Genomic DNA, 22664 nt, shown 5'->3' on the forward strand with positions numbered 1-22664 from the left:
AATATAAAAATATTTCATTTTTATGTCTGGTGCATTCCCATGTCAAAAAAGGCAGCACTGATTCATAACCAGAGTCATTGCTGATGCTCAGGGCAAGTCATTCGTTATCACGCACAACTACTCAGAAACCAATATTTTCATTGCCTCCAGGACTTTTTACGCAAAATTGACAGACTCAGACAGTATATCATGCCATAAACAAACCCACTTGCCCCTACGCTCTCCATGGATTATCACCTTTTTTTCCCAAAACAGTGCACCAGTGCTTCAACAGCTCAGACTGTAATAAGCAATGCCTGACTCTATAAGACAGCTGTGAAAAAAAATCAGAAAAGGCAATAATGCAGCGATCACTTCAGTAACTCTGGGAATCTGACCGTAAAATGTAGTCAAGAGGGAAAATCCCTGGAAGAACTGGTCTGCAAAATGACTCCCATTCGTCCAAAGATAACTGAGTGAAAGACCAGAATCTCGATCTATCCAGACATCTTTCTTACTCAAACGGCCAATTACTTTCCACAGATACAATTTCTATAATTCCGAACAGTACAGAAACCAATGTTCCAAAGAGTATTTGATGATCTCAGTCTATACTTATTCCTAAAACCTCAAGCCCATTCCTAGCTAGCTATTTTACGTCACAACTAATCAACAATTATCCATTACATGGTAGGAGAGAAAGCTTTCTTCTAATCTCTAACCTAAATCGACCTATTTGGTACTTTACTCTGGTTCTGCACAAAGTCAGGAGTTAAACAGCTGACTTGATTCAACATAATCTAGACCGCTCATTATTGAAAGCCTTTGCAATGTGCCCAATCTGAATTTTCTTTTGAGTCTCTCTTCATCATCTAATTTATACAATCATATATAATCTCTGCCTCAATAGGCACTTGTGATAAAGCACTGCCCAGTGTCTCCAGCGGGCAAGGGCACACATGTGAACTTTGGGTGAGGACAGAATTGAGTTGTGCTGCGATGTTCCCTCATGGTTGAATAGGCTCCGGAAGCTCACTGTGTAGAGAATAGCCAGATGAATCAGACAGCAGGTGGCATTTAAGGAACTGTGTCTCAGCACATCAGTGCCTTCGGGAAAGAAGGGGAGAAAATTAGAGGGACATGCCAAAATGTTCTAACCCCCGGTTGAAGAAATACTTCTGACTTTCCATTTCTGGGGCTAACCCCAAGTCTATGCCCCTTTGTTACTGATTTATCAACCAGTGGAAACAGGTTTTTCCTATTTACCATCAATCTCTTAGATAAAGTGGTTAAGAAGGCACATGGAATGCTTGCCTTTATTAGTCGTGGCACAGAATACAAGAGCAGGGGGGTTATGCTTCAACTGTATAAAACACTGGTTAGGCCTCAGCTAGAGTACTGCGTGCAGTTCTGGTCACCACATTACAGGAAAGATGTGATTGTACTGGAGAGGGTACAGAGGAGATTTACAAGGATGTTGCCGGGAGTAGAGAATCTTAGCTATGAGGAAAGACTGGATAGGCTGGGTCTGTTTTCCTTGGAACAGAGGAGGCTGAGGGGAGACCTTATTGAGGTGTATAAAATTATGAGGGGCCTAGATAAAGTGGATAGAAAGGACCTATTTCCCTTAGCAGAGGGGTCAAAAACCAGGGGGCACAGATTTAAAGTAATTGGTGGAAGGTTTAGAGGGGAAATTTCTTCACCCAGTGGGTTGTGGGGGTCTGGAACTCACTGCCTGAAAGGGTGGTCGAGGCAGGAACCCTAACCACATTTAAAAAGTACTTGGATGTGCACTTGGGATGCTGTAACCTGCAGGGCTACGGACCAAGAGCTGGGAAGTGGGATTAAGCTGGATAGCTCTTTGTTGGCCGGCGCGGACACGATGGGCCGAAATGGCCTCCTTCCGTGCTGTAACTTTCTATGATTTGATGATATTTACGGATCCCTAAATTACAGCAAAGAAACTTGGAGGGATATCAAGATTAATGTGGGCTCTTTAAAAACAGATGTGGGTAATATTGCAAATGACAATAAGGAAATGGCAGACAGGTTGAATAATTACCTCATGTCACTCTTCACACTGGGTGAAGAGGCTAATGTGCTTGACATTCCAGGGAAACTAATAATGAATCAAGGGATGGAACTCACTAAAGTTAACGTAAACAAGAAAACAGTATTAGAAAATATAATGGGTCTAAAGACTGACAAATTCCCCAGGGTTTTAAAGGAAGTAGGTGAGGAAATTGCAGATGTTTGATTTATAATCTTCCAAAGCTCTCTCGATTCAGAGATTGTCCCTTTAGGTTGGAAAATTGCAAATGTAACTCCATTATTTAAGAAAGGTGAGAGAGAGAGAGAGAAACCAGGAAGTTATAGACCTGCTAGTCTAAAATCTGTTGTGGGAAAATTATTGGAATCTATAATTAAGGACAGAGTGACTGAGCACTTAGAGAAATTTGAGCTGATTAGAGAGAGCCAACATGGATTTGTAAGGGGTAGGTCACATCTAACAAATCTAATTGAATCTTTTGAGGAAGTAACTGAAGTAGTGGACAGGGGAATGTCGATGGATGTAGTTTATATGGACTTCCAGAAGACATTCAATAAGGCTCCACATAAGAGACGGTTAGCTAAAATAAAAGCTCAATTTATTGACCTGGTTAGGACATTGGTTAGGCGGTAGAAGACAGAGGCCTAGAAATTGAGTTTGCCTCCGCCAGGGCTGTAGCGCCCGAAATTTAGCGCCAGCGTTAATTGCCGCTGCGCCCGCCAAAAATTCAGCTGCACCGCGCCCAGACGGCTGCGGGCGCTAATGGAGGGTGTCAGCGCCTCGCAATGGGCGCTGAATGCAGGATTGCGGCGCTAATCCCCCGCTGCGGCACCCGATGCGGTGCGGCAGGCTGGGGTACTGCAGGCCTCCTCCTTCTGTTAAGGAGGAGCTGCCTGCAGCCGACCGCTGGCCGGTGGAATCGCACGAAAAATGAGCCCGGCACCTCGGAGAAGTGCCGGGCTCGAGGCCCACACACATCTGTGCCGCGGGGGGGTGGTGGAGGAGTCCGGGGAGGGAGGTGCGGGCAGGCGGCCGCCGGGAAAGCGGCCGGCCGCCGCGCCACCTTAATGCGCCGGCGCTAAGTCCAGCAAGAAACTTTTGAAAAATCGTTGGTTGTGGCTGCCACGGGCGAGGCGGCCGCAACTGAATTTCAGCGTCCGGCCGCGTTACCACGGCAACCGGGACGCTGCGCACACCGATGACGTCATCGGTGCCGGCGCAGCGCTACCGGCTAACGCCGATGGTAGGGCCCAAATCAATTTCCGAAGCGGCTATAATTCCGGCGCAAGGCCCTCTAGCACCTCTAATTGGGCGCTAACCCCACTCAATTTCTAGGCCAGAGAGTAAATAAAGGCCAAAAGGTTGTCAAACAGTGACCATGCCTGAAACAGGCAATAGGCCCTTAGCATATGCAAATAAGGGGCCTAATGCCTATTTGAGATGCCCACTGCAGGGTTGGATTGTTGGCTACACTCAGGAAAACCAACCATCTTGGTCCTACTCTGTGCCACTGCCTCTCCTTTAATGGCCAGCTCAAAAAAAAATCTCTTCAACCAAACTTCTGCCTACCTGTCCTAACTCTCTCTGTAAAATGCCTTAGATTGATTCGCAACATTAATGGTTGTTGTTGTTACTGTGGCTTCTTATTTTCTATGCTATTAACATGTCTATTCAAGAAAGTTGAGCGGGAAAATCCCTAGGCACTGCAAAAATGGTTACTTTTACAGAGAGGCATCCAGCTCAATAATTGGATGGAATGTCGGCCGATGATCTGGGACCATCTCACTTTTAACTGTGAGTTGCTCAAACAATACAATTATATTGGTAATATAATGACAGCACTCTCGATAAAATGCTTTCTTTTTTAGAACATGTAGCTTTGTAACTACCATGCTTCTTAATGTATTTGAAACCATTCCATTACAGAGAGGTGTCACATACGTCAAGGAACACACAGTGCACAAGTGCAAAATGACGGCCAGTTCCTTATTTTCCCCATCGATGAAGATTGCGCCTCACATTTTTGAACACATGTACACGAAGTCTGCTCTATATTAGAGCAGTTTCAGATTGACTTCAGCTATAAACTGAGGTAATGGGCTGGAGAAACTGTCATCCATGTACTTTAGTTATAACACTGCCTTGCCACAATATTGATTGTCCGCCACTGGTTTTACGGTGTAACGTTTATGCCACTCTAGCATTACTTTGGGCCAAACCTTCGTGTAAAAGCCTAAACAATTGTACCTTGGCGAGTTAGTTGGCATTGTTGGGTCTATGGCTATAATAGCATCGCCTTGATCCATCAGCATAATCAAGGTGTTCCTAAATAACAAGACAGAAGAGAGAAAGAGACGTTAACAGATTACATACACATTTGGTCAACTCGTCAGACTGATTTTCCAAGTTTGCACTGTCAGCTGGAATCCTCGCCCGCCTCTGAGAAATCGGCAGCACACTGCTCCTGATTTTGCACATGGGTAAAAAATCGTGGGCTTTGTATTCAAGATTCCCCAATACAGACGGCTGGTGGTAAAGCTTCATGTTTCCTACATTCCAACAGTGACTACACTTCAAAAATACTTCATCGGCTGTAAAGCGCTTTGGGACGCCCCAAGGTCGTGAAAGGCGCTATAGCAATTAAATGCATTTATTTATTTCCTTCCTTTTCCCTTTTCTCTTTTCCTTTCTTTCGTTCACCATAGAACTAGGGTCTGTGGTTGCAGTGAATCAATTAGCACATGTTTAAATTGTTGCTTGTCTCACAGACCGGGAACACGATAATGTTGAATTCACGCTGTGTGATTTTGGTAATGAACACATTAAACTGTTTTCCATTTAAGTGATGGCATCAGCCAGTTTAAAATAAATCAGGTAGTGGCTTCATCACAAAGGAATTTCATTCAAATGAGTTAATAAATATCATCACTGATATAGCAGAGCAATTCCAACCCCAATGGCCTTCGCCCGACTGAATGTAATAGTTGATTTTTCTCACTGACCTGGTGAGCCCAACAGTTGTACACAGCAGCTCTTTAATGTCACTGGGTCTGCAATGTCTGCTGAACATCACCTGCATAAAAGGGAGAAAGATATAGTTTGGTTAGTGCCACAGAATAAATGACAGACAACGTGGGCATAAAAAGCATTTACCATCCCTCTACCAGCTCCCACCCCGCCCCGCCCCTGCGGAGGTGAATTTCTAAGTGTAACATGCGCAATGCCTTCAAGGCCTCCGTTGGTAAATTCTCGGCCCAGTGTGATACGGAACCATACAGACCAACCACAGCTCTGTGCTGAGCTAGAGCTAGCTGAGCTAGTGTCCTAACTCGCCCCAAGTCCCGTTCGCCCATCTTCCTTGTGCTCGCTGACCTATATTGGCTCCCGGTTAAGCAGTGTCTCGATTTCAAAATTCTCATCCTTGTTTTCAAATCCCTCCATGGCCTCGCTCCGCCCTATCTCTGTAATCTCCTTCAGCCCCACAACCATCGAGATATCTGCACTCCTCGAATACTGCCCTCTTGAGGATCCCTGATTATAATCGCTCAACCTTTGGTTGCCTAGGCCCTAAGCTCTGGAATTCCCTGCCTAAACCTGTCCGCCTCGCTACCTCTCTTTCCTCCTTTAAGGCGCTCCTTAAAACCTACCTGTTTAACCAAGCTTTTGGTCACCTGCCCTAATTTAGCCTTATGTGGATCGGTGTCAAATTTTTTGTCTTAAAATACTCCTGTGCAGCACCATGGGACGTTTTACTACGTTAAAGGCGCTATATAAATACAAGCTGTTGTTGTAGATGATTTCAGCATCAATGGTAGATCAGGTGCTACAATTGGCTTCATAGAAACATAAGATCATTAGGAACAAGAGTAGACCATTCAGTCCCTTGTGCCTGCTCTGCCATTTAAGTAGATCACAGCTGTTCTGCACATCAACACCATTTATTCGCCTTTGCTCCATATCCCTCGATACCTTTACATTAAAAAAATCTAGCTATCTCAATCTTGAAAGCTCCAATTGTTCCATCATCCACATCCTTTTGGAGGAGAGATTTCCAGATTTCTACTACCCTTTGTGTGAAGAAGTGCTTTCTGAGTTCATTCTTGAATGGCCTAGCTCTAATTTTAAGGTTATGTCTGCTTGTTCTTGACTCCCCCCACCAGAGGAAATAGTTTCTCTGTAGCTACCCTATCAAGTCCTTTCAACACTTTAAACACCTCAATCAAATCACTCCTCAATCTCCTGTACTCAAGGGCATACAAGCCAAGTTTAACCCTCTAACCACCGGTATCATTCTGGTTGTTTCAGCAACCCTGGGCTAGGGAAGAGAAAGATCAGCTCTGGTTCCTCCTACTCATTGTCATCCAGTGAATCAGGCAGAAAAGTTCCATGTGTGGATGTTGGGATTGGCTTGGCTTTTATGGCCCTTATGGTAAAACAACCTGGTTACATGTGTAGAAAGGCCATTTGAATGGAGGTATCAGAGAGCTGTTCATGCCAGTCGAACTGTGCCCCAGCAAGAGTCAGCAGCTTCAGGAGAAAGGAGGAAAAATGCCAGATCCAAAATCACTACACAGATAACTTTGCTTCAGATCCTTTATTTATTCTGCTCCAAACTAGCCAGTAGACGGCAGACAAATGGGAAGCAGGCTGACATCTTTCAAGTTTAGTAGAACTGAGAGCAAAAGAGCAACCATTTCCTTCCTGCTGCTATGGTAATAATGTTACTCCCTCCCCACTCAACATGACTTAAGCTGAAGTTTATGTCTACCCTCATGAACCTCTTCATAATCTTAAAGACCTCTATGAGGTCACTTCTCAGCCTTCTCTTTTCTAGAGGAAAGAGCCCCAGCTTTTTCAGTCTTTCCTGATAGGTATAACCTCTCAGTTCTGGTGTCATGCTTGTAAATCTTTTTTGCACCTTCTCCAGTGCCTCTTCTTTTTGTTATATGGAAATCAGAAACCAGAACTGAGCAAAGCACTCTAAGTGCGGTCTAACCAAGGTTCTATGGCCTAGAAATTCAGTAGGCTTTGCGCCCAGTTTTCGCCCAAAGAGGGCTTTTGCGCCACTTGCTGAGCTTTCGCCGATATTCAGCGCTGCGGTAATGGCGGCGTTAGCCAGTAGCGCTGCGCCGCCACCGATGACGTCATCGGTGTGCGCAGTGCCCCGCTACCGCCCCGCTACCGGCCCGACCGCCATATTTAGTTGCGGCCGCCTCTTCCGCAGCGGCCGCAAACAGCGATCAGAAAACGGGGCCATCCTGTAGCCTTAGTGGGGCGCTTTAAGGTGGAGGTGCGGCCGGCCGCTTTTTCGGCGGCCGCCTGCCCGCACCTCCTTCCCCGGCCTCCTCCACCCCCCCCCCGCGGCATTGCCGGCTGCTTTCCGCGAACCCGGCACTTCTCCGTGGTGCCGGGCTCATTTGCCAGCACTATCCAGCGGCGATCTCCCCGTTGCAGGCACCTCCCCCTTAAGAGAAGGAGGAGGCCTGCAGTACCGCAGCCTGCCGTTCCGCAGCGGGTGGCGCAGCGGCGCCTAGAGTGCTGAAATTCAGTTTCAGCGCCCCAAGCGGGGGCGGGCACACCCTGGAATAGCGCCCGGTTCCGACTTGGGGCGCAAAAACTGAATATCTGACGGGCGCAACTGGCTCCGCGCTCAGCGCTAACTTTTGGGCACACGCCAGCTGGCGGGCCCAAAGTGAATTTCTAGGCCTATATAAGTTAAACATAACTTCCCTGCCTTTGAATTCTATTCCTCTAGAAATGAACCCCAGTCCTTTGTTTGCATTTTTATGGCTTTGTTCACCTGTGTCGCTATTTTTAGTAATTTGTGAATCTGTACCCCTAGATCCCTTTGCTCTTCTACCCCATTTAGACTCTTATTATCCAAGGACTATGTGGCCTCCTTATTCCTCCTACCAAAATGCACCATCTCACACTTATCTATATTGAAATTCATTTTCCATTTACACGCTCATTCTGCAAGTTTGTGAATGTCTCCTTGTATTTTGTCATAGTCTTCTCTGTGTTAACTATACCTTCCAATTTGGTGACTGTAAATTTTGATATTGTACTTCCGATTCCAGAGTCCAAATCAGTTATGTAAATGGTGAACAGTGGTCCCAGCACCGATCCCTGTGGAACACCACTTCCCACCAGTCTGAGTAACTACCTTTAATCCTTACTCTCTGCTTTCTGGTTTTGTAGCCAGTTTGCCAACCATTCTGCTACTTGTCCCCCGATTCCACATTCTGCTACTTGCCCCCCGACTCCACATGTTCTGACATTAGTCATGAGTCTACTATGCGGTACCTTAGCGAAGGCCTTTTGAAATCCAAGTATATTACATCCACTGCATTACCCTTGTCCACTCTTTCTGCTACTTCTTCAAGGAACTCAATAAGATTGGTCAAGCACGACCTTCCTTTTCCCCTTTGAAATCTGTGCTGACTATTCTATTATATTTTTGGTTTCCAGATGTTTTTCTATTACATCTTTGAGTAAAGATTCCATTATCTTTCCTACCACTGATATTAAGCCTACTGGTGTATAGTTCCCTGGACTTGTTCTATCTCCCTTTTTAGAAACATAGAAACATAGAAGATAGGAGCAGGAGTAGGCCATTCGGCCCTTCGAGCCTGCTCCGCCATTCAATGCGATCATGGCTGATCATCCAATTTCAGTACCCGGTCCCTGCTTTCTCCCCATACCCCTGGATCCCTTTAGCCTTAAGAAATATATCCAACTCCTTCTTGAATATATTTACTGAATTGGCTTCTACTGCCTTCTGTGGTAGAGAATTCAACAGGTTCACCACTCTCTGGGTGAAGAAATTCCTCCTCATTTAAACATTAGCTGTCCACCAGTCCTTTGGCACTATTCCCCTTTCTAATGAACTTTTATATATATGTAATAATGCCTCTGCTATCTCTTCCCTAACTTCTTTTAGTATGCGCAGATGCAATCCATCTGGACCAGTGGTTTTATCCTCTCTAAGTTTGACTATTTTATCAATTGTCTCTCCCTTTCTATTTTAAATAGTTTAAAGAATTATTTAATTCACTACTGGGCCACTAGCAATTTGTTAAAGCTGCTGCTCTCAAGGTTTTGACTGAATTGACACCAGAGCAATATTACGTCGAGTTTATCCTGGTAGCTCAATGGGTAAAACCAGCACCTGGTGTAGTCCTGAGCCATGCAGTCCAAAAGGTGCCAGCTTTGGTCCATTGGCTGTGCTTACTTAACCAACTGCAGAAAGTGCAACAGCAGGGGTGCTGCAATCGGTTCCAGACAGGTTTGCTACTCAAATCAAATTCAAATTCAAATTCAAATGCTTTATTGGCATGAAAGTTTACAGAGAACCATATTGCCAAAGCTTACATAGCAAAAAGGTACATTTTCAAACATTCTGTAGGTGTCGATCGATTTGACATTTGTTGGGTACATACAATATTACTTTTAAACAATATTAATTTTAAACAGTCTTTGTACTTCATTTGGTACGTTCAATATTAATTTTAAACAGTCTTAATTTTAAACAGTCCTCAGGTTGTGACATGTTGTTACATATTTGGCCCCAAGGTATGGTCTGTCTCCTTCTCCCAGGACTAATCTCAATTTTGACAGGTCATCCAATTCCTTGAAATCTGGGGTTGTTTGGCTTAGCTTGTTGAATAATATGTTTCTTGATGTGTTGAATTTTTCGCATTTTAGGAGGAAATGCATTTCTGTTTCAACCTCGCCGGCCAGACATTGATCGCATATTCTATTCTCTCTAGGCTGCCAGGATTTCTTGTATCTGCCTTTTTCAATTTCCAGTTGGTGGTCGCTTAGTCTGTACCTGGTGAGGGTCTGTCTCTGTTTTGTGTCTCTGATGGTCGTGAGGTAGTCTGCCAGTTTATATTCTCTTTTTAGGGCCCGGTAACATTCTAATCTGCTTTGGCTTTCGGTTATTTTGTTCCAATGTTCCAGGTAGGTTTCTTTGCATTGTTTAATGATTTGGTTCACTCGGATTGGTGTTTGGACGGCTGTGTTGGTCTGGGGCTGGTCAGGGTCCGGCTGAGTACTTAGTTTCAGTAGCAGCTGACTCAGGGGACTCTTTTCTGGGTTTAGCTCTTGGGTCTGAAAGGCTTTGAAATGAAGGGTGTCTGGGGAGCTAGATTTGAGGTGATTTAGGAAGTTTAGTGCTCGTTTTTGGATGTTTATTATCAGTGGGTATCTGCCTAGTTCGGCTCTGCATGCATTTGTTGGCGTTTTTCTTTGGATGCGAAGGATGCTTCGGCAGAATTCTGCATGTAGGGCTTCTATTGTGTGTTTTTCCCATTTAGTGTAGCTTTGGTGATTTAGCGGGCCCCATACTTCACTACCGTACAGTGCAATGGGCAGGATTATGCTGTCAAATATTTTGAGCCAGATTTTGATTGGGATTTGGATGTTGTAGAATTTTCTTTTTATTGCATATAGGGCTGTCTTATTACTGTCTGGTGATGGCTGCCGGGTAGTGATCCTGAGCCGACTTTGGATGAAGACAGAATCAAGCTCAGTTGCGTTACCCTCAAAGATTAGAGAGCTTGCAAATGCTCACTGCCTAGGCTTTTATGTGAAGAATGTTCTCTTGGCCAAGCAACAAGAGGACAACCTGTGTCCATGGAATCACGCCTCAAGACAACTCGTGCCTCAATATGATTCATAGAATCTTACAGCACAGAAGTAGGCCATTCGGCCCATCATGCCTTTGCCACATCTTTGAAAGAGATATCCAATTAGTCCCACTTCCCTGCTCTTTCCCCATTGTCCTGCAGATTTTTCTTTTTCAGGTATATATCCAAATCCCTTTTGAAAGTTACTAAATGCTTTTGAAAGTCCATATACACAACATCAACCACATGACCCTCAATCAAGTTTGTCAGACACGATTTTCATTAGCAAATCTGTGCTGGCTGTCATTTATTAACCCATATTTTTCAAAGTGACAATTAATTTTGTCCCAGATTATTGTCTCAAAATTTCCCCACCACCAGCGTTAGGCTGACTGGGTGGGTGACTTTTCTACTTTGAGCGTTACCAGCCTTTTAAGTACCATCTCTTTATCTATTTTTAATCCCATGTAATTTCTCTACCCCCCTCCTCCTTTACTGTGACATTGGCAGCAGCTTCTTCTTTTGTGAAGACAGATACTCATTTAGTACATCAGGTATGTCCTCTGCCTCCACAAGGGAGAAGGCTCGTGTACAGCATAAACGCCAGCATTGACTAGTTGCGCTGGATGGCCTATTTCGTTACTGTAAACTCTATGTAATTCTATATAAGATGATTTCCTTTTTGGTCCCTAATTGGCCCCACCCTTCCTTTGACTATCCTTTTACTGTTTATATGTTAATAAAAGATTTTGGTCTTTCCTTTTAGGTTACCCACTAATCTTTTCTCATACACTCTTTTCTCCTCTTATTTCTTTTTTCAGTTCTCCTCTGCTCTTTTTGTATTCTGTTTGATTCTCTACTGTATTATGTACCTGACATTTATCATAAGGCTCCTTTATCGGTTTCATTTTAATCTCATTAAGGTCATTAATATATCTCAAAAAGAGCAGTGCCCTAATATCGGCCCCGGGGGACACTACTGTACACTTCCCTACAGTCTGATGAACAATTGTTCACCATTACTCTCTGCTTTCTGCCTCTTAGCCAATTTTTTATCCCCTTTAACCCACGGGCTTCAATTTTGCTAACAAGTCCATTATGTCACTCTTTATCAAACACCTTTTGAAAGTCCATATAAACATCAACTGCACGACCTTCATCAACCCTCTCCATTACTTCATCAAAGAACTCACTCAGTCAAGTTTGTCAGACATGATAAACTTGCCTTCAACAAATCCGTGTTGGCTGTCATTAATTAACCCATGTTTTCCCAAGTGACAATTAATTTTGCCCTGGATTATGGTCCCTTGACATTTCCCCACCACCGACGTTAGGCTGACTGGCTTGTAGTTACCGTGTTTATCCCTCTTCCTTTTTTGAACAGGGGTGTAACATTTCCAACCCTCAAGTCCTCTAGCATCACTCCCATATCTAAGGAGGATGCAAGATTGTGACCAGAACCTCTGCTATTTTCACTCTTAATTCTCTCAGCAAACCTAGGATGCATCCCGGGCGACTTTTCTACTTTGAGAGCTGCCAAACTTTCGAGCACCTCCTCTTTATCCATTATTATCCTATCCAATTTCCCCCCTCTCCTTTACTGCGGCATTGACAGTACCCTCTTCTCTAGTGATGACAGGTACTACATACTCATTTAGTACCTCAGCCTTGCCCTCTGCCTCCACAAGAAGATCTCCTTGTTGGTCCCTAATCAGCCACACCTTTCCTTTGATTATTCTTTTACTCTTTATACATTTACTAGCTGGGGGGAGCCCGGCTTTGCCAGGGCTGTTTTGGGCCGGGCAGTTTAAATCGAGTGCCAGGCTTTGGGCCCTGTCTGTGTCCCTCTGTGAATCTGCAGCCGGGCGGTTTAAATGGAGTCCCAGGCTTTGGGGCCCTGTCTGTGTCCCTCTGTGAATCTGCTGCCGGGCAACATTTTAAATCGAGTCCCAGGCTTTTGGGCCCTGTCTGTGTCCCTCTGTGAATCTGCTGCCGGGCGGTTTAAATCGAGTGCCAGGCTTTGGGGCCTCTCTGTGTCCCTGTGAATCTGGTGGCGGGCAACATTTTAAATCGAGTCCCAGGCTTTTGGGCCCTGTCTGTGTCCCTTTGTGAATCTGCTGCCGGGCAACATTTCTACCTTTTAATACCTTGAAAGATGAAAGTGAAAGTACTTATAAAACGTTTTTGGTAAATCTTATGTTATTTTTAAAAGAGATACTAACTTTCAAAGTAGTTTGAGCTGGAAGCTGAAGTCATGGCAGTGAAACAATGGCTGCCAGATCCCCGCGATGAAAACGATTAGTCCCGCCCACACACACACACACCGATTGGCCAACCATCAGAGGACCGTACTGTAGGATTGGTCAATCATGACGGCACAGGATTGGTCGAACCTTGACGTCAGTCAATCAATGCTAGCAGATAATGTGTTTAATTTTGAAGGTTTTTTGCATAAGGCGCGAACAACTTTCGTCCGACCGAAAAGTAAATATGCTTACCAGCGTCCCGGAAGCGTAAGCTTTCTTCGGAGGTAACGCGCGCGTAGGTACGCCGTATAACTTTCGAGCGCATAGCCGGACAGATGCACACCCGAGGACAGACAGACAGACAGAAGGACAGACAGATAGACAGACAGACAGATCGATTCCTTTATATATATAGATAAAAGACTTTAATTCTGCCCTCAAGGATCTCTGATTATAATCGCTCAACCTTTGGTGGCCGTGCCTTCTGTTGCCTAGGCCCTAAGCTCTGGAATTCCCTGCCTAAACCTCTCCGCCTCGCTACCTCTCTTTCCTCCTTTAAGACGCTCCTTAAAACCTACCTCTTTGACTTAGCTTTTAGTTACCTGCCCTAATTTATCCTTATGTGGATCGGTGTCAAATGTTTTATCTTAAAATACTCCAGTGCAGCGCCATGGGACGTTTTACTACATTAAAGGCACTATATAAATACAAGTTGTTGTTGTTGTTTAGTGTACCCTTTTATGTTACCTGCTGATCTTTTCTCATACCCTTTCTTGGTCACTCTTATTTCCTTTTTCCATTCTCCCCTGTACTTTTAGTATTCTGCTTGATTCTCTACTGAATTATGAACCTAACATTTATCATAAGCCTCCAATTTCTGTTCCATTTTAATCACAATTTCTTTAGTAATCCAGGGAGCTCTATTTTGGGTGCCCTTCCCTCCCCCCCCCCCCCACATAGGAATGTTGGGGAATGCTTAGGGCTCGATTTTCCAAGCCCCGAGGAGGCGGGCATGGAGGCGGGATGTAAAATCGGAGAAATTGGGGGCGGGTGGCAAACCTGCCCCCATCCCGCCTCCGTGCCCTTTTGCCAGGAGGCGGGAGGATGTGCAGCTTCGTGTCCCGTCTCCTGGAGGCGGGAAAGGCTTTTAATCCTTTTCACTGCCTGTTAACAGGTAGTTAACAGGCAGAAAAAGGGATTAGTGCCATTTTACCTTCACAGGTGAAGGCTTCCCGACCTTGGGAACCCCGCCGGGTTGGAGGAGACATGGAGGAGGTCTGCGGCGGTCGGAGGCACCTGGAAGTAAGGTGTAGAGGTGAGTGATGGGTGCAAGTGTGGAGTAGGTGTAAGGTGAGTGATAAGTTTAAAAAAGTGTTCACTTACCTTTTTTTTACTTCTGTAGCCTTTAGCCGTACTGGATCAGGAGAGTGGACATCCACCTTGTCAATTTCAGGTAATGGCTGATGGACCCTCCGATCCATCAGACATCTGAAATTTACTTTTTTACAATGTTTTTTCAGTCCTCACCACAAAGACTCATCAAACTCAAGAGAATGTCAGTGTTTGACAGCTTCACAGAGCTGTCAAACGCTGTCATTTCTTCTTTCAAGAAGTCTTGACAGATAGCACGTCTGACGTTGATGTGATCTGTCAGTGACTTCTTCCCTAATTGGCTTGCTGAGCCCGCCGGGCGGACTTAACAAGCTCAATCAGGGGAAAATCCCTCCGAATGGTCAGGCGAGAATGGAGGTGGGACATTGACACGACAAGCAGCAGTCCCGCCTCCAACTCGCCTCCATTGACAAAACACAGCCCTTGGTTCCTGTAGTTTTCTTTACAATGTATTATGGGCCTGAAACTTGCGGTTGTAATGATGGCGAAACTGTCAGCGTTCGCCATCATTACTGGGTAAAACTGACAACAACTTCTGGCGTCCGCACATGCACAGTAAAATGCGGAAATCCGGAAGTTGCTGTCCATGATACCCTGATCCTTCACGGCGCGCTGTTGCTGTCTTCGCAGATGGAATCTATTAGAAACCACTGATTTGATGTGATCTTCAACTTTTTACGCACTATTCTCGCTGTAAAAACCCTTGAAAAAGTTAAGGCTTGTTGAATGAGGTGTAACTGAGTTTTTAATGGCATACTAATTCATAATTACTGAACAACCTCTCTGGCCCTGAAAAACTAAATTTATATTGTGCTGTGTCATTTCCTCCATTCCATGATAAAAGTTCCATAGATTTTTAAAATAATTTAAAAAAATGTTTAAGTTTATGATATTTCATCTTTTACCTTAATCCCATGTGTATGTCCCAATCTGTATTTAGCTTTCTGTAAAATTATTAAAAAACGAATAATAAAACCTGCTTTTTAACTTCCTGGTTTGCTGTCTGTGAGAATTCTTCAGTCTGATTGGCTGCTCAGCCAGCTTGATGACGTCACTGTTGCTGGACGTCACAGATCCCCCATAGATGGCGCCAGATGGAAAGTCACATCGAAAAAGGGGAAATCGATGCCACAGAGCCCGTCAGAGCTTTGTGGACAGTTTTCTCTGGGTCAGCAGTGAGTGCCGTCACTTCGCCACTGACCGCAAAATCTGGGCCATGATTTTCTTTGTCTGTAACATGATGTGTAATATTAACTAAATGAAACTTAGACTAAAAGAACAAATGGCTCAAGACAGGTTTGTGATGGTAATAAGATGAGGTGTGGATCTTAAATAAGGCCCCCAAGATCCCACAAAGGTGCGAGGGGGACTGTTGGAGATTAAGACATAAGAACATAAGAAATAGGAGCAGGAGTAGACCATTCGGCTCTTCGAACCTGCTCCGCCATTCAATAAGATCATGGTGATCTTCTACCTCAACCCCACCTTCCAGCACTATCAGTGCAAAATGCTTCCGGCGTCCACTGTAAGGAAGCTAAGGTTTGTCACAACACATTCTGGTAAACATGATGCATGTGCTTATGGAGGCTGGTTAGTGAAGGGTTTAATGTACATTTCCTTCATTCTATCCTTACCAGTTCTGAACATAGAAATGTCTGTGTTCACAAAGCTGGCCACGGTGCGTTCAGTAGGGGTCCTTGAAAAGGACGTTTCTAAATGGAGAACAAACCTGCCATGATTACTGGTTTACAATGACCATCGGGGGCAATGGACAACACCATACACGGATTGCTGCTCAGTAACTTAGCATGAATATGTGTGTCGGTGTGATGTGTTTAAGGTTACTGTCTAAAGGTGATCAGTACCAGAAACTGGTCCGAGTCAACTGTGCCCTGTTTTTTTATTAGCAATGACGTGCGTACAGCTGGTCAACGACTGAATGAGCTGCTCCACGAGGGAGTTCACGCAAATTTGAGAGAGGGAAGATGATTAGAATTTGGATTTAAAACTTTTGCTTTTCTGCAGGCAGGCCTCATTATAATCTTACTAATTATAACTTGCTGGTTATGCTGTACTCTGAGGCAGATGAATAGGGAATTACGAAGTACAGAACTTATCCACTGTTGGCAAAGTAGAAGATGGTTGCTATTCAACAGGGTGAAGAAGCCTAAGTGGGAATAATGTTAGAGTAGATTTGGAGAAATATATTTAAACTTGTTATTTTTCCATTTTCTTTTTTCGGTTCTCGGTTTCCTTCTGAGCTTGAAGTAAAACCGCCAATAGTCATACCACCTTTGTCTGCCTATCCTTGGGTTTCTTCCCTGTTTCAGCTCCCCGAGCCAAGCCTCGCATGCCCCAAAGGGTCCGTGTCCTCCTTTGGATCTCCAAAATGTTCCTTCCACTTTGAAAATTGGCACTAATGTACCTCTAAATGGCGGACTCCATATTCCATTACAAGCTACCCGAGCTTATCTCCTGGTTTGGCTCCCTGAGCCTCATCAGCTCCAGTGGGAGATGTTTAAAAAAGAATTTAATGTGATACAGAACCAGTTTATACCCCTGAGGGGCAAGAGCCCTACTTACCAAAACAAACAGCCCTGGATAACTAAAGAGGTAAAAGTGACAGCATAAAACTAACGGAAAGGGCATACAAAAATGCAAAAAATAGCACAGATTCTGGCAAATGGGAAAGATACAAAGAACAGCAAAGCGTCACAAAACAGATAGTAAGAGCTACAAAAAAGGAGTATGAAAAGAAACTTGCGAGGAATATCAAAATCAATACAACACATTTTTACAGTTACATTAGGAAAAAGAGGGTGGTCAGGAGCAATGTTGGCCCCTTAAAAACTGAAAGTGGTGATATTATCAATGACAATGGGGAAATGGCGGACATGTTGAATAATTACTTTGCGTCAGTATTTACAGTGGAAGAAGAGGATAGCATGCAAGAAATCCCAAAGAAACGAATATTGAATCGGAGACAGGGACTCAATAAAATTAATGTAAGTAAATTAACAGTAATGAAGAAAATAATGGCGCTAAAGAGTGACAAATCCCCAGGGCCAAATGGTTTCCATCTAAGCGTTTTAAAGGAAGTAGGTCAGCACATTGCAGATGCCCTAACTATAATATTCCAAAATAAAAACAGAAAATGCTGGAAATACTCAGCAGGTCAGGCAGCATCTGTGGAGAGAGAAACAGAGTTAACGTTTCAGGTCTATGACCCTTTGTCAGAACTGGAAAAAGTTGGAGATATAACAGGTTTTTAAGCAAGTGTAGGGGCGGGGAAAGGGGGGAGGGGAGGAAAGAACAAAGGGGAAAGACTGTGATAGGATGGAAGGCAGGAGAGAGTAAAAGACAAAGGCCTAGAAATTGGGTTTTGGCTTAGCCAGGGCTTTAGCGCCGGAAGTTAGTGCCGGCGCTAAGTCCCCCTGCGCGCGCCAAAAATTCAGCAGCGCCGCGCCCAAACGGCTGCCGGCGCTACTGAAGGGTCTTAGCGCCTGGAAAAGGGCGCTAACTGCCGTTTAGCGCCGCAATTCCGGCGCTGCGGCACCCGATGCGGTGCGGCAGGCTGGGGAAGTGCAGGCCTCCTCCTTCCGTTAAGGAGGAGCTGCCTGCACCCGGCCGCGGCCCGCGCAAATCTGTTTAAAAATGAGCCCGGCACCTCGGACAAGTGCCGGGCTTGCATCTGTTCCGGGTGGGGGGGGTGGGGAGGGAGCTGCGGGCAGGCGGCCGGCGGGAAAGCGGCCGGCCGCCGCGGGGCCTTTAATGCGCCGGCGCAAACACATGTTGGACTCTGTTGCCAGAGTCTTAGTTGCGGCTGCCACGGGCGAGGCGGCCGCAACTGAATTTCGGCGCTGGGGCCCGTCGGCATGGCAACCGGGACGCTGCGCACACCGATGACGTCATCGGTGCCGGTGCAGCGCTACCGGTGCAACGCCGCTTTAGGGCCCCAGGGAATTTTTCAACTGGCCATAACTCTGGCGCTAGTCCCTCTAGCGCCTCAAAAGCGGCGCTAAGGCTAGTGAATTTCTAGGCCAAAGGGATAATGGTGCAAGGGAAAAGGAGATGGTAATGAGACAAGTAAAGAAATAAAAGAAGACTCCAGATGAAGTGTAAATGGCAATGGCAGAATTATCAACAGCTGCCATGTGAGAGAGAGAGAAAAAAAATAGGGGCAGAGGTTATGATCTGAAATTGTTGAACTCGATGTTGAGTCCAGAAGACTGTAGAGTGCCTAATAGAAAGATGAGGTGCTGTTCCTCGAGCTTAAGTTGAGCTTCGTTGGAACAGTGTAAGAGGCCGAGGGCGGAGAGATCAGAGCGGGAGTGGAGCGGGTAATGAAAGTGACAAGCGACCGGAAGCTCGGGGTCACCCTTACGCACTGAACGGAGGTGTTCTGCAAAGTGGTCACCCAATCCTGACAAACCTGATCAAATTTTTTGAAGAGGTGACTAAAGTAGTGGACAGGGGAATGTCTATGGATGTTATTTTTATGGATTTCTAGATGGCATTTGATAGCGTCCCACATAAGAGACTGTTAACTAAGGTAGAAGCCCACGGAATTGAGGACAAATTATTGACCTAGTTAGGAAATTGGCTGAGCGGCAGGAGACAGAGAGTAGGGATAATGGGCAGGTACTCTAATTGGCAGGAGGTGACTCGTGGTGTCCCGCAGGGATCTGTGTTGGGGCCTCAATTATTCACAATATTTATGAACGGCTTAGATGATGGTATAGAAAGTCATATATCCAGATCTGCTGATGACACAAAGATAGGCGGCATTGTAGATGAAAGCATAAAATTACTGTGATGAAATATTCCATTCACCACTGCCTGTGACTGAGATCGGTTTCAGTGTCATTTCCCTTCCCCCAGACCTCATTGTATTGTGTACTGGAATGTGCTGTATTGTATACTGGAATGTGCTGGAATGTGCTGTGTGTAGGGCTCCGCCCATACCTGGCCCCGTTTGTAAGCTAGCTTCAGTCTGGCCTCAGTCTCCAGAAGGAAGACATCTCTCTCTCTTACGTGTTACTTTCTAAGTTAATAAAAGCCTTGTTTTTGTTCTGCTAACTTCGAGTCTCGGAATTATTGAGGCACATCAATTTTATTAACTTATTTTTCAACACTATGGATCAACTCCTGAAACCCGAACGTTTGGATTTGGATCAACATGCTCCGGACGCATCAGCACGCTTCGGACACTGGTTTGAGTGTATGGAATTCTTCCTGGACAATTCCGCAGCCGTCAAAGACGCTACGGACGCTGCGAGGATGAGACTCAGAATTCTGCGGAATTGGGTAAGCCACCGGGTTTACCCCCTCATCCAAGACGCCGAGACGTACCTGGCCGCCTGCGACATCTTAAAGGCGCATTACCAGCAGCCTACGAATGAGGTGTATGCTAGGCACCTGCTCGCTACCCGCGCACAGCGACCTGGGGAATCGGTGGAGGAGTTCCTAAGCACCCTGAAACTGCTTGGCAAAGACTGCAAGTGCCGAGATGTAAAAGCCGCAGTGTACACTGACGAGCTTGTTCGCGATGCCTTCATCACAGGCCTCAACTCCACTTACATCCGGCAAAGACTGCTGGAAAAAACGGGGTTGGACCTGAAACAGGCTGCGGACACCGCGCGATCCCTGGATGTGGCCCAGAGAAACTCGGACGCCTACTCTTCAGCCCGCGCCGTCCACGCCGCCACGTGTGCACCGAGGGCGCCGCCATCTTGGAAGGCATCTTCCCCGCCCGACAGCCCGACACCAGCTGGGCCCCGCTCTCCCCCCAGAAGCCCTACGACAGCCGCGATGCGTCAGGGACCCAACTGCTACTTCTGTGGGCAGCCAAAGCACACCAGAAACCTGTGCCCGGCGAAAGGCACCACCTGCTTTAAGTGCGGTAAGAAGGGGCACTTCGGGAAGGTGTGCAGAGGGAACCCCGCCGGAAAACCAACCGCCGGAAAACCCGCCACCGCCGCGTGTGCGCCGTGGGAGCGGCCATCTTGGACGCCATCTTGCCCGACCTCGTGGGGTCCGCCATCTTGTGAGCAGACAGCGTGGACGCCATCTTGTATCGATCAGGGCCCTACAGTGGCATCGGTCACAGTGGACCAGACCAGGCCGCACCCGCTATCCAGATCAATGGTGGACATCGAGGTAAACGGGTGCCGGGTTAAATGCTTAATTGACAGTGGAAGCACGGAGAGCTTTATCCACCCAGAACTGGCACAACAACTCTCCCTAAAGGTGGTCCCTACTCAGGGTACCATCTCTATGGCTGATAAAACCCAGACATCGACCATTCTGGGTTACTGCACGGTACAATTGTGCGTTAACGGAACTGTATATGATAATTTTAAAGTATTAATCATGAAGAACCTATGTGCGAGCGTGATCTTGGGCCTGGATTTCCAGTGCAACCACCAAAGCATCACGCTCAAGTACGGTGGGTCCCAGCCGCCCCTCACAGTGTGCGGTCTGGCTACCCTGAAGGTAAAGCCGCCTTCGCTATTCGCGAACCTTACCCCTAACTGCCGGCCAATAGCGACCAAAAGCAGGAGGTACAGCTGGGAGGACAGGCGGTTTATCGCGACCGAGGTAGACAGGCTCCTGAAAGAGCGCATTATTGAACGCAGCAACAGCCCGTGGCGCGCCCAAGTGGTAGTGGTAAGGGGTAGCGAGAAGAAACGGATGGTGATCGACTATAGTCAAACGATCAACAGGTACACCCTACTAGACGCCTACCCGCTACCCCGCATATCAGAAATGGTGAACCAAATCGCCCAATACCGGGTGTTCTCCACCATCGACCTCAAGTCAGCGTACCACCAGCTCCCTATCAGACCAGAGGACCGCCCGTACACCGCCTTCGAGGCGAACGGACGCCTCTACCAATTCCTCAGAGTCCCCTTTGGGGTGACGAATGGGGTCTCGGTCTTCCAGAGGGAGATGGACCGCATGGTCGATGACCACCACTTGCAGGCAACCTTCCCCTACCTTGACAACGTCACCATCTGCGGTCACAACCAGCAGGATCACGACTCGAACCTCGAGAGGTTCCTGAAAACCGCACAAAAACTCAACCTCACCTACAACGAGGACAAGTGCGTTTACAACACCACGCGCCTCTGCATACTAGGCAGCGTGGTGGAGAATGGGGAAATCGGGCCAGACCCCGACCGATTGCGCCCCCTACGGGAGCTGCCCCTGCCCAACACTCCCAAAGCCCTGAAAAGGTGCCTGGGGTTATTTTCTTATTATTCCCAATGGGTCCCCAACTACTCCGACAAAGCCCGCCCCCTCTTGAAAGCATCCTCTTTCCCGCTCTCTGCTGAGGCCCACGCCGCCTTCAAAAGCATTAAGCAGGATATTGAGCGGGCCACGCTACAGGCAGTGGACGAGAACACTCCATTTCAAGTCGAAAGTGATGCGTCTGACTTCGCCTTGGCGGCCACCCTCAACCAGGCGGGGCGGCCCGTAGCTTTCTTCTCGAGGGCCCTCCAAGGGCCCGAGATCAGACACTCCTCCGTGGAAAAGGAGGCCCAAGCCATCGTGGAGGCAGTGCGCCACTGGCGCCACTACCTAGCCGGCAAACGCTTCACCCTACTTACCGACCAGCGGTCGGTAGCGTTTATGTTCAATAATAAACAGAGGGGGAAGATTAAAAATGATAAGATTCTTAGGTGGCGGATCGAGCTCTCCACCTTCGAGTACGACATCATTTACCGGCCAGGGGCCCTTAACGAATCCCCTGACGCCCTCTCACGAGGGATGTGTGCCAGCGCCACCGGGGATCGGCTACAGACCCTCCACAACAACCTCTGCCACCCAGGGGTCACGCGGCTGTTCCACTTCATAAAGTCCCGTAACTTACCCTACTCGATTGAGGAAGTTCGGTCCCTGACCAGGAACTGCCGCACTTCCGCTGAGTGCAAGCCTCGGTTCTACCGCCCAGATAGAGTCCACTTAATCAAAGCTACACGACCCTTTGAGTGGCTCAGCTTAGATTTCAAGGGCCCCCTCCCGTCCGTAGACCGCAATGTTTACTTCCTGAACATTGTGGACGAATACTCCCGGTTCCCATTCGCCTTCCCCTGCCCAGACATGACCAGCGCCACGGTCATTAAATACCTCAACAGCCTGTTCTGCCTGTTCGGTATGCCGAGCTACATCCATACGGATAGGGGGGCGTCCTTCATGAGTGAAGAGCTACGCCAGTACATGCTGTCCAAGGGGATCGCCACGAGCCATACCACCAGCTACAACCCCCGGGGTAACGGCCAAGTGGAGCGAGAGAACGGGACAGTATGGAAAGCAGTCACTCTAGCTCTAAGGACCAAGGGCCTCCCTATCTCCCGCTGG

The 22664-nt window shown here is 46.7% G+C and overlaps 1 protein-coding gene across 2 annotated transcripts in view; it reads right to left on the reverse strand.

Annotated features, from left to right (window-relative positions):
* Positions 1-22664, reverse strand: part of LOC147100408 (high affinity cGMP-specific 3',5'-cyclic phosphodiesterase 9A-like) — a 118182-nt gene that overhangs the window by 58083 nt on the left and 37435 nt on the right. For both annotated transcript variants that reach the window (XM_085968090.1, XM_085968089.1), the window contains exons 2-3: positions 5032-5102; positions 4277-4354 (exon numbers count right to left, since the gene is read on the reverse strand). In XM_085968090.1, the coding sequence (XP_085824216.1) occupies positions 4277-4354; positions 5032-5102 (149 nt within the window). The remainder of the gene's footprint in view (positions 1-4276; positions 4355-5031; positions 5103-22664) is intronic.

Source organism: Somniosus microcephalus, chromosome 26, assembly GCF_052327205.1.
Source record: "Somniosus microcephalus isolate GS21.2 chromosome 26, FLI_Smic_1.0, whole genome shotgun sequence".
NCBI lineage: Eukaryota > Metazoa > Chordata > Chondrichthyes > Squaliformes > Somniosidae > Somniosus > Somniosus microcephalus.